Here is a 13203-nt window from a genome sequence, read left to right as displayed (position 1 = left end):
TATGTACAATTAAATTTCACACCCTTGCCCAGCAAAATAAGGTATTCATTAATGATTCAACCAAAAACTCATTGCCTTAATAGTAGTTCAGAATCTTGTTCTATTTCAGGGAATGTTATTTCTTACAATATAAGTAATTCTTGTAATGAATATTGTATCCCAATCGTTTTTATATTATCTATCTCCCTTCGAATTAGCTATTTACGAGATTCCTCTGAGTCGTTTATTCGCTTGCGCTCAGAAACTTCTAGTCCACTATGCTCTGGTATCCATATCAGTGTTACATTATTACGATTCCCTAACCCGAATAGGCCATCTTGGCACTTTCTTGCACTCTTGGAGGCGCACTGGATTATTTTTAACGCCTACACGGCCGCTTGACTTTTCAGCAGCTTTGCCAAATCTCTTATACCTGTTCCTTAAGAGTATTTCAGTATTTTTGGTAAAGATATTTGAACAGATTTTTTTACGAAATCAACTAACATTTCCGATGCCGACTTTCCCACACGTTATTCACGATTATCTTCATGTTGCAGGTATGCGTTCATTGCACCTGCGTGGAAGAGTACAACCGGTTGCACCCTCCGGAGGAAATGACACCCATGCAACAGCAGCCTTCCATCAGCGTGAGTGATTCCTCCAGCGAGTGCGAAGACGACCCGCCTCCCGAGTGCAGCATAACGGTGACGCTATCTCCCACCATACCGTCACCACCGATACAATCACCTCCGCCCATTCGACTATCACCAATGATCGAATTTTTCCCGCCGGAACCAGAGTCCGACGTGCCCTTAACACCCACGCAGACCCGAAGAAAGTCAATACATCGGCAGGAGGCTTTTTTCGCAGAACCGACGGGTACCTCATTAGAGAACGTATCGGATGCGCCATCCGAGCCCCTATCGGACGCTACTTCTGAAGGGGGGCTTTCCGATGCCGAGATCGTTAGCACCATCATCCCGGGGTTGGTGGTGCGCGATATCTACCTGCAGGTGCCCGATTTGAGACGCGACCGGGCAGCGTCTGTCGATTCGTGTTTCTCAAAAGTATCGGAGAAAAAGACTGAGGAACTGCAACATTCCGGCGTCAGTTTGGAAGTGCCTGTTGGGCCCAACGTCGCTCTCAGATCGCGATCGGTCGACATAGTGCTGCCGACCGATGAGCAGGCGCGTTACAAAGCGCTGGCGATGGCCGCGCCGTCGAACGCTTCTGCGCAGTATAGGTATGTTCGCTGTAGCACGGAGCATGTCGTTAGATGTCACTGTTTTCAATAAAGATGTTGCTTTCGATGTTACGCTTTTTATTTCGCGTCGGTGAGTGGTCCGGTGCCAAGGGTGAAAATATTCGTTGCCGCCCGATCACGCGGACACACAGGATCAGATCACCATTTTTACGACAAAAATAGTTTAATCTTGGTATTAGAGGTAACAGACGAATGACCACCATAAAAACAAACAAACAATTGTTTTATATATAACTGTGAAAACTATATCTCAACATGGAGGTCGTATAAAAAGGTACACCATTGGTATTGCAGCCGTCAAATTTTAAATAAAAAACATATGGTATACTCATTGCAAAATCTTATGCCTCCTTGTCACCCGGTAGTGTCCTATGTAAAACTTTTATTTAATAAAATAAAACACAGCTTTAATCAAATGAGGTTAAGAAATTGTATGATTTATAATTTAAATTGGCAAGATCATGAAGTATCTATGCAAAATTACCTATGAGTCCAGGAGGTTTCTCATATTAGAAAACACATGACTGAGCTTTGTTGGTTCCTTTAAATGAAAGTTATGTGCTTGTTCCGCTGCAATGTCGTGGTTTTTGTGCTTTTGGCTTCCTTTAATAGTAAAGTGAGGGAAGAGGAAACATGACTGAGCTTTGTTCGTACCTTTTAATTATATATGCTCGTTTTAATGGTTTCTGTGCACCATGGAGGACATTATGAAAAAATCTACATTACCCTGGGGCTCGATTTTAAGCTTAGCTTAAGATTGTAGTTAAGACTGGATGAAGCTCGGGATGATGTAAAGCCAATTTATTAATGACGAGATGACTTAATCTCTTGAATAGAAACTCTTTAACAAACTTACGTTTATAACCACTACTGCACCACAACTTTATTTAGAACACTGGACACGTGTTTCGTCAACCAAGTTGGCATCATCGGCAGTTTATATAAACTAGTTTTTATCATCTGCCGATGATGCCAACTTGGTTGGCGAAACACGTGTCCAGTGTTCTAAATAAAGTTGTGGTGCAGTAGTGGTTATAAACGTAAGTTTGTTCATCTTCCACCACTGGTTCCAGTCTCCCCGAGAAACTCTTTAATTCACTTAACAAATTTACTGCGTTGGAGCTCGGAAATCCAACAACAAATATTTTTGTTTCCAAATATTTTTTTTGAGAAAAGTATTGCTTCGATGTCATAAATTGGCGATTTGGTCCTGTGTGCATCGACTAAAACCCGAAATTCCCTTACTTGCAGTCTCTTAATAATTCGTTTTATGTCGCATGTAAATTTAAGTTAAACTTTTTTATAAATGCATTTTTTCCCTTTGAGTTGTTTTTTATAAGAAGTTCCTAGAACTAGCAAGTGTAGTGTACGTATGGAAAATATAAAAGTGGTTACAAATACGGATCTGTGCAATGGCAGTTTTCTGAAATATCTGTCAACAAAATACAGATTGGTTTCCTCACTTCCAACAAGTCTCTCGACTAACTGAACTTCAGTGGGTCCCAACCTCAAAATGTAGGTAATAGATAGATATCGTTTATTGACCACCTATAAATACATGTATTTGTGAAGTCGAAACTCAGTAATATAACAAAATAGAAATAACAGCAACAATAACAAAAAGAAGAAAATATAAATACAACAACAATTTGATAAATTTAACAAGAAATAGAAAAAATAATATGTATATAAACATATATTTATAGAAAAAAAAATTATAAATAAAAATATTTGCTTGAGTTAACAGTATACACTATATTCTTGGGATATGCGATAGAAATTCCTCAACTGAGTAAAAAATAATAACTGGAAAGATAGCTTCTAACCGATAACTTAAATTTTCTTATCGTAAATTGCTTAGCGTTAGCTTTATACAAGCGGTTATAGTTGTTCACAAATATGTTATATATGTTCAAATTTAGTTTATTTTTCTGAGTAGTGGCTAATCTAGACTTAAGTGGAACAATATTGCTAGATCCGCGTGTGTCGTAGCAGTGGTAGTCACCATGAGTAGGATACCTCTGCAAACCAGCATGGACCTCCAGAAGGTTGTAGTATATGAATAGGGAAGGCAGAGTTAGAATCTTAAATTTAATAAAAAGCTCACGACAATGTGCTCCAGGAGGAGCCCCTTGGAGAATACGAACTGCTGCCTTCTGAAGCCGAAAAACTCGATCAGCATCTGAAGAGTTACCCCAAAGAAGCACGCCATAGATCAGATGACTGTGAAAGAGTGCAAATTAGATAGTCTTTAAGGTCTTCTGCGAAATGCAGTCTTTTAATTGCCTTAATGCAAAGATTTGAGACGAGAGTTTGGAACATAGATACTCGATATGAGCCGACCATGCTAGGAAGGTATCGAGAAAGATACCTAGAAGCTTAGCAGGCTGTGACTTTACAGCTCTTTTGTTGGATGTTATTAGCATTTTTTTCGTCTTCGATGTGTTAAGCTTAAGTTTATTGGCGGCGAACCATTGGTCAACTGCCTGAAGATCAGCGTCAGCCATCACCTTCAAAGTTGCAATATCCTTGTCCGAAGAGATCAAGGTCGAATCATCGGCAAATAGAATGCAGTTTGCCGTATCGACGGCCTTTACCAGATCATTAATATAAATTAGAAACAGGAGGGGACCGAGGATGGATCCTTGGAGAACTCCCCTATTAACCGTTACCATATTAGACTCGGTACTATTAACATATACATATTGCACACGGTCTGCCAAATACGATTCAATCAGACTCAGTGAACTGCCTCTGACGCCATAGTATTCAAGCTTTTGAGCCAGAATCTCAATGTCAACACAGTCGAAGGCCTTCGAAAGGTCACACATGGTGACCGAGGCTGAGCGACCCTCATCCAGGTCTTCAACCACACTGTCAATCAATGTAAGCAAAGCCCGAATAGTGGACTTCCCTCTGCGAAAACCAAACTGAGACTGATTAAACAGTCCTTTGTCCTCAAAGTAGTTCATTAAATTGTCTTTAATTATAATTTCAAAAATTTTACTTACTACTAGGACAATTGCAATTGGTCTGAAATTATCTAGATTTTCTGGATCCAATTTTTAATGCAAGGGCAAAATCTTTGTGATCTTAAGTTTTTGGGGGAAAACCCCCTCCTCCATGGATTTATTAATAAGTGAGGTAATGGGTCCTAAAAGTGAAGTTAGACATTTTTTGAAAATGCTGGCATTCAATATATAATAGACCAGACACTTTGAATTTTTAAGTCTGAGTATGGCTTGCCTTACATCAGATTCCAACACTGGTGGCATAAAAAAAGAGAATGGAGGTTTTGGGAAACGGTACAAAAAACTCAAGGCACTGGTCGACGGTGTGGCTATACTGTTTATGATATTAGTTGGAATCGATGAGAAGAATTTATTGAAAGTGTCTGACAAAATTGTGGTAGATATTATTGCATTTTTATTTGTTTTCCTTTCGAAATTAACAATTTTTCACGTAATTTTGGACGTATCCTCCGAGGTAGTGATGATATTGTCGTACGCATTTTTTTGTTTTCTTTAATAGCCCGTTTATAATCTCTATGGTAATCTTTATATCTATGCCAGTCAGTGATTCTATAACAATTCTACGTTCTTTTTAAGTCATAAACACGCTTACGCATTTCTCTCAGTTCATTAGAAAACCACACTAAAGGGCAGCGGTGCTCCTTAGCTTTAGTAAGGTTGAAAGATGCTTTTGAGAGTTCAGACAGGGTATTAATAATGGAGGTGCACATGTCATTAGCATTCTGAGCATTCCAAATCTGGTCAGGCCAACGAACTCGAGACAGTTTATCGATAAAGACACTTATTGATTTATCATTAACTAATCTAAAATAGTCATTATTCTTATTTTTATTTATGGAGTTTGATGCTACATTAACCTTAATAAGCTGACCAAAGTGATCCGATAAAGTAGGATCACAAACACTAACATTTAAATCACGAGAAGGAAAATTCGAGACTACGTTGTCCAAGCAAGATACAGTTGACATAACATTTCTGGTGGGCTCATTCACAAAAAACTCCAGGCCTTAGGACTGTATTAAATTTTTCAATTCAGATGACTGATTAGAAGTTGATGTTAGATCGACATTAAAATCGCAACAATTATAATTCTGTCATACCTACAGAAAAGAAAGTTAATCATAGCATTGAAGTTGTCCACAAAAATAGAAAAACTACCATAAGTCGAAGATCTATAGAGTGTCACAAGTACCGTTCTAGTATTCAGAACTTCTGCGGCGCAGAATTCAGCGTGGCTTTGAATGTAAAAATTCGACATATCTAAAGTTTTTTATTTCAGCCAAGATTTCAAAAATATTGCTACTCCACGATGCTGGCCCTCCGGGCGACAGAATGAGGCTGCCAGTACAAAATCACCAACTTTAATGGAATTCAGTTCCTGGTTGCTCAACCAGTGCTCCGACACACACAGAATATTAACTCTGTTCAATGTTGTAAAAATTAAAATTTCATCTACATTGATTGTACATTAATATGAAATAGTTTAAAAATATTTAAGTCACTACAGTTTGTACGGTTCAGGCCAAAAGATCCCCCCTGTAAAGAAACTGGAATGGAATCGCCGTCATAAATAGCATATTTATTGAAATGAATATTACGTTTATATTATATTTCACATACTACGAAGAAAATGAACGTCATGCATATACATTACTTGACTTGATAAAGTGATTATTAATACACGAAACTGTAACCACAAGGAATATATTTTTATTCCATCTATCTCAAACATTTCCCTAGTGATTTTGATGAATTGCAATACAAATGCAAATTTACCATAAAGCGACAGAGCTATTGTGTACCTGATTGTTGGTGGCACCACGTTTATATACACCTGGATGTGAGGTACAATAGATACGAAATACTCTGAGATGTTTCGCTGAAAAATAATAAATTTTTTCTGCCATTTATCAGAAAAGAAAATTGATTGGTGAAGTTTTCAATGTGTTTTATTGGAACGTAACTTTTTAATGTGATTTAGTCTCGTCAGAGATAGGACACAAACGATTTTAATGAATCGTATCTCAATCGTCCTCGAGAAAACGACACTTTTATAAGCCTTTCAGCAAAATGTCTTTTGCTAGGCCTAAATATCTTCGGAATTTTGGAATATTCAATGAAATATTATTTCAAGATTGGGTTGAGTTTGTTTCTCCCAGCCTAAGCGATTCATACGCCGTAATTCTATAATATTTAAACTACTGCGTTAAAATTTATCTAATTCTAATTCCCATTTAAGCTACGCTTTTGATGTCGCCGAACGGGCACAGAGCTTTGAAATTGGAATATCACCGCAACAGAACTGAATTTTAAGCATATTTCGTGCAGATTTCAAATGTCGGTTTCCATTGCTCGTGACGTGTGTACGTTGCCAAAGTGACAACGCTGATTATAACCGCTTGCTCGTTTGCAGTACAAACAATGCGGAAACATATGAGCAAAGCCACGACAATTCCCTACCAATGGAAAATGTGATGCATTTTCTACTTCTCTTTATATACGCCCTATATATTTTATAGCTTCTAATATCTCGCCGATGATGGAATTTTATGTATGGAGACGCTGAAAATATCCGAAGATTTTAGGAAAACGCTTTCGGTGAAGGAATTCAATCAACTAAAATCCGGGATGGAGTTTGTATGGTGCAAACCTGGCGCGGTTAAACCTTAGTGAACACGTCGAACGCAAAATGAACCTTCCGAGATTTCCGATATTGCGTTTTTCACGTCACTTCTTCGAAACACTTTAATCATATCTGGAGGCTGGATGAGAGTACGTATTAGCAAAATTGCTTTCACAGGATACCATATCGGAGGGAAAAGTTCCAATATTCCTTGTAATAAGAGCTATTTAGTTTATTTATACTGCGTCTACAATTTGGCGAACCTAATTATAATACAATTTGGCGACAGATAATATAAATGGCGAATAGTCAAAAATGAGTACATTAAAAATCGTTGGATATTAGAGAAAGGACAAGTCGTTTGGCCCTCTCCATCACCGAATTTCAAGTCAGTACATTGTTTCTTGCTACCGTGAAATAAGTAACAATGTTGCAGAGTTCAAATATGGAAGAGTTCAACAATCATCAATTCAAAGGACGCCATATTTAAAAAAACATGCAACATCATTTTCTAATAAAACTAATGTGTTTCTTTTTGAACGCAACAAATGTACCCTTTTTTAACATGGCAATGTCATGACGACGTTCTATCAAAAGTACCATTTTGTATAAAATAGATAAATAAATAAAAAAGATAAAATAAAATTTTGTATAAAATGGAAATTTTTCTTTAAAATGTAAAACAAACAGTAGCAAAAAATAAAACTGTTAAGATAGTAAAAAATAGATGCTGGTGGCGCCCTCTACAATTTAAAATCCCCATAACATTAGATATGAATTCCTTATATCAAAAAATTTTCACGTGCCTATTCATGTTAAAATATGATACCTATTTTAAAAGTTTTCCACAAAATTCAATAACAATTTCAGTTTAACATTTAGACGTTACGATAAAATTTTATAGGAACATATAGTATTATTCTGACGCGTACTTTTCACATCCGAGAAACGCAAGCATATTCTCGGATACCCGGAATGCTGGCCAGCTCTTTTGAGGCATTTTATAAATCAATTGTGTTGATTTTGTTCGGAAAACTCAAATTTTCCACATGGTTTACATAAGTCCCATTTAAAAGCTCTGCTGTAGGAAACATATACATTTTGAAAAATGTTTGAATAAGTATTGTACTAAATCAAAAGAAAACGTTTTCAACATATTTTCAGTTATATAGGATGTTTTATAAAAGTGCACTAATAATTGTATTGTCACCTTACCAACTTATTGGGAAAAAATACATGTCTTAAATCCCGTTTTCCTATGATCTGCCCTTATACTATTGAAAATGGTCTTTAATATATTAATGTATTACTGGCAGTTTAGTCTAATAACCTCCGGATGTCATTGTTGTTAAACTGTGCGTTATAGAAAGGACAAAGCTTCCTCGAACATGGTTATGTCTGTCATCAAGGTGTGGCTTAACATATTACGCAGAATACTTCACATTCCGATCAGAATGAAAAAATTCTCCAACTGAACCAAATCGAGGACCAGTCGTTCGTTTCGACGAGTTTTCCGCAGTATTTTTCACCGGAGAGTGCCTCGAATATAAATCGTTTCGGCCCTTCTGCGAGTTTTATCGACAGCCTGTTGAACGTGAATATAAATTGCGTGTTGAAATTGCCGGTGCTGCACAGAAATTGCAATGATTTGCTCACAAAATTACACGATTATTACCTTCCACCCGTTCCACAATCGCAGGATTTTGTGACGGCTATTACGTCGTTCCCTCAAAGGAAGTTAGGTCGTTATGTTATTTATGAAGCAAATAGCTTTTCACACAATCATTAACAAAATTGATTCAAATTCAACCGAAGAGAGTGAGGAAAATTGAAGAGTGAATCGTCATTGCCCGGCAAATCTCGCTTTGCTTCATTATCAAGCACGTGACCTTTGCGAGCAGAGATGTTCCTTTCTGTGTGATGTTGAACTTCTTTCTGGAAAAAATGAAATTTAGTAATATGTTTCAATTCCCGCAAGCCCCAAAAAAATGACTTATTTGCGGTTATTTATTTGCAAAGCAAGTTTGTATTGGCGCAATTACAGTTCGGCTGGAATGTCTATATACCTAAGACAGGCCATTCAATATGCACATGCTCGATAATTTCAAATCTCGTTTTCAACCAGTAAGACCTTGCAGCGTTCAACCATCAACATGGAAGCTGACAGTTGATCATTTGGACAATTTTCTGTATTTTCCCAAGACATTCCAATATCCTCTTAAATGTTACAGGTTAATTAGTGTATGAAATCCAGGGGTATGCATGTAATATCACGCCATTTCTATGAAAATGCTATAACCGCCTTATGAAATATTCTAGTGTGTCCACATGTTTTAGTTTTATATTTGTCATAGTCTTGTTTTATCACACTTTAAGATAAAGTTATGATAACCTGAATTTACCAAAATTATATTGTCAAAGGTCAACCAAGTTTACAAAATAAATTATCACTTAATTTGTCTACAGAGTGTCGCAATTTTAAAGGACTATTACCAGCATTACAATTTGTTCAGTTTATTTTATAATGAATAATGCACAAAAATACAATGAATTCCGAAAATTTTCATTGTGAACTCCATCCTTTACTACAGTTTTAATAAAATTTTGGTAGCTGTATGGTTTAAGCCTTACCCAAACATTTCCATTGAAAAAGCGGCCAACCTGAATACCGAAACTATTTTCACTTAAGTTACCTTCAAAACGACGTACAATGGTTTTCCTTTCAAGACATTATACTTGCCATTGTGTCAAACAGTTTCTCAGGAGGTTCGAAGAAAAAAGGGAATATTTTATTATAAAGTTAGTCAAAAATTCACCCACGGAAAACTCGACGTACACACAAGCAACACACTGTAAATTGAAGGAACTATTGACTTTAATTAGATGAACGTAAACCACACAAACCCCTAAGACCTGGGAGTGTTCAAAACAAAATTCGTTATTTCTAATCTCTTAAGGCGAGGCGTATATATCAAAAACTTTCCCCTCTGACGCGGAAAACTCGAAAAAGACGATGTAAAGTCGATGCCGGATAAATCTTGAACGACGCAGTCTCTCCCTTTATCGTGCTTCAAAAATTTACATAGAACACGAATTCCCTTATATACGTCAAACGGCAAAATAAAGAATTCTCAAAGCGAGTGCAAAGGGTGAGCGGAGGTTAATTTGCACCCAAAACTGAATTCGTAATTAATTTACCGTCTCGGTGTGGGGAAGGCGCTAAGGCCGTTTTCAACACTGCTAAGAAAGTCGGAATAATGTTGAATGAGACGTGGTATCAGAATTGCAAATCAGAAATTTTGGGAGGCGGATATATAACTCATAAACTGTTAACGACTCAAGTGTGAGTGATAACATCTCAAGGTTGGAGTTACATCACATACCCATAGGCCGTAGGCGTAGATATAGTAAAATAAAATACATGAAGCGTGGGATGGTGAAGGCTTAAATGGTGAAGGGTGGGGGGAGGGGTTCAGATTATAATGCAAATATTATTGGTAAATATATTTTATAAGCAACCATATAACATAATAATAATCTTTTTCTACTTCCTTGTCTAAAATACCTAGTTAAACACCGATCTAGAGTACGAGAAGCGTCACTGTACCATGTTAGTTTCGTTTCCCACGCATCCGAGTCACTTCGGACATTTCCGGGATATTACCGCACAGGTTTCCGGGCAATCGGATGTTTTCGGAGATTTTACAGCATGGTTTGAATTTTGACGTTTGTCAATTCTGACGGTGACAGTGAATGTATTCGTGTTGTTTTGCGAAAATGTACCCAAAAACTAATACACAAAAAAATGTATGCAATATATCAGGCAATTTAAATGCTACGTGCTATAAGCTACAGTTAAAATCTAGTGGACTAGTCGGTAAGTAAAGTGACATTTATAATTTAAGTTTCCAACAGAAATTTTACATACCGTTCGCATGAACCTTAGTGGTTTTTACAGTTTTTATATTAATATATTGCCAAGATCTTTTGTACTATAGTTTTTCCTTTTTCTTGCGTATACGATTTTAAAAATTTAATCCTCTTAAAAGCTCTATCTTTGAATGATTTTTCTTCCCATTACTGTCTTTTTCTTTAAATAAACTACTTAACGATCAATTGTAAAAGTTAAACAAACAACATTACGTTCTAAAATTGTTTTATTCCGTTCTTTATATGATATATTCAATTATACATCTCTCTCTGTCTAGCGTACACAGTTAAAAAGAGACGACAATACCAGAACAGATCAGAACGATAAACGAATAATCTGTTATTATTTTTAATTTGTTTTTGCAATTAATTTTTTCGTGACGGTCGTAGAAAAAGTATAGTATGCAACACGTTTAGTAAACTTTTTAAGTCACTCTTTTATTGAACACTAACTCCGCTCGTGCCAAATAAACTCGTGAGTCAAATGCCGTTTTCCGCACTTGTTCCATAATATACTATTATTTTCAAAATCGACAAATACAATGTTTGTATAAGAAATTGGCCAAAAATTAAAATAAAAGGACTCATAATCCATTTTTATTTCCTTCTATAAGAGGTTAAAAAATCCCACACCACTTACACATGGGATTCTATAACAACTATTATATTTTGCATAAGGAACTCTGAAGTCCTCTTTAGATCTTGTATTCAATGAGCGAAAATTACTGTTCAACATGTATAGACTATACAATTTTAAAATATTAAATTTTTTAAAATAAGTTTTGCAAGAAGTAAATTTAGGAATATCGGCCCTTTTAATGCCCATTTTGAACCACGAAGACATTTGTCGATTCAGTCGACCACCCCCACAAAATCATACCGTATCTAATTCTACTCTCAACATGAGCGTAATAAACACTTAATATTTATGATTCTGTTAAAATATCCTTCACGTTATGTAATAAATGTCCCCGATATCAAAGACGAGTTTTTATCTATGAATATTCCAAGAAACTTTACATTATGTACCGATGCCAAATCTTCATTATATATGTGAAGAAAGTCTCTACATTGAACTGAGGTGGCTTTTAAATTATATATGACAATTGTTTCGACAACACCGTGTCTTTATCAAATGATAAAGACACGGTGTTGTCGAAACAATTGTCATGTCATAATATATAATTTCGTGAAAATCTGAACTTTTAGTTCTTATTTATTTTGAAGGTCTCTACATCGCCAATTAGCTATGATTGAAAATTTCTAATTAATACCAGATGTTCTTCATTGCTACAGATAATAATGCTGTCATTTTCTTTGACGACCTTCTATTTCTAATTTTTCATTTAGGCTGATTTTGTAATGAATATAAGTGAAGCAGATGAAAAACTCCCATTTTACTATGTGAATATCGGACAAGAGACTGAAATAAACAGTCTAAGTAATAGTCAAAGTGTCAATAGTCATTTGAATTGGAATTGATTTCTTTTCGTAAAAGTAATGTTTTCCGACATTGGCAATGTTGCGTTTTCTGCACCGATTATCGAACATTGCCGAAAGGAATGACGCCGCAAAATATTAATGGTTTAACAATTCCCGCAAAACCGAACTTTTAAAAACAAACAACCGTTGCTAGTTGTCTAAAATTAGCATTCAAAATATACTTTAAATCCCAGAAAAACTATGCGGCATTTTTCTCTAAATTAATAGCCCTACTACTATTTTGTGCCAAGAGGGATAAATAATGGTAATTCGGCTACGAGACCGCATAAAGTTTGAAGGATATTTTAGGGTTTGCCATTAGCCGAACACCGGCTTTTGTTAACTCTAAACCACTATTATCACAAAGTTGTTGGCTAGGTGAACGAACAAACCTTCGGGCCCTTATCCCTCGCTTTTCTATCGATATTTTCGAGTCTTCAAAGTGGGAGTTTTAAAATGACCAATATTTGTACATTTCGCCGCTATTATAGGGACAGCGAGTTATTTTTAAGTGTCGAATGAAATGCTAACAATTAATATTATTATTATTATTATTATTATTATTATTATTATAGTATTAGAAGTATGCTACACTTTTTCTACTGCAATCTTTGGGTACATTATTGCAAAACACCACGGATATGTTCACTAAGTAATATGTGACGTGGCCATCACAACTGACAAATGTCAAAGTGTCCAGTTGATATTAAAAGAGATAATGAGTGTAATTTTTCTTGCTTGAAAACGCGCTGATTATAAAAATACTGATGAATATATTGTTCTCGCTAAGTCCTACCATTAGATTAAATAATTTACCACTGCGTCAAACACAAATTGAGTGAGTGGTAGTGGCTCAAAAGCAACTCATTACTAAGTATTACTTGCCTTTCTTA

At 36.0% G+C, this 13203-nt stretch overlaps 1 protein-coding gene across 15 annotated transcripts in view; it reads left to right on the top strand.

Annotated features, from left to right (window-relative positions):
- LOC132701198 (eye-specific diacylglycerol kinase-like) overlaps positions 1 to 13203 on the top strand; it is a 204652-nt gene that overhangs the window by 137367 nt on the left and 54082 nt on the right. For 13 of the 15 annotated variants that reach the window (XM_060668940.1, XM_060668949.1, XM_060668948.1 and 10 more), the window contains one exon: positions 537 to 1222. The exons of the other annotated variants lie outside the window; for them this stretch is intronic. In XM_060668940.1, the coding sequence (XP_060524923.1) occupies positions 537 to 1222 (686 nt within the window). The remainder of the gene's footprint in view (positions 1 to 536; positions 1223 to 13203) is intronic. 15 annotated transcript variants of the gene reach the window in all.

This window comes from Cylas formicarius, unplaced genomic scaffold (assembly GCF_029955315.1).
Source record: "Cylas formicarius isolate icCylForm1 unplaced genomic scaffold, icCylForm1.1 PGA_scaffold_4__25_contigs__length_36172078, whole genome shotgun sequence".
NCBI lineage: Eukaryota > Metazoa > Arthropoda > Insecta > Coleoptera > Brentidae > Cylas > Cylas formicarius.
This window is presented reverse-complemented; position numbering and strand designations above follow the sequence as displayed.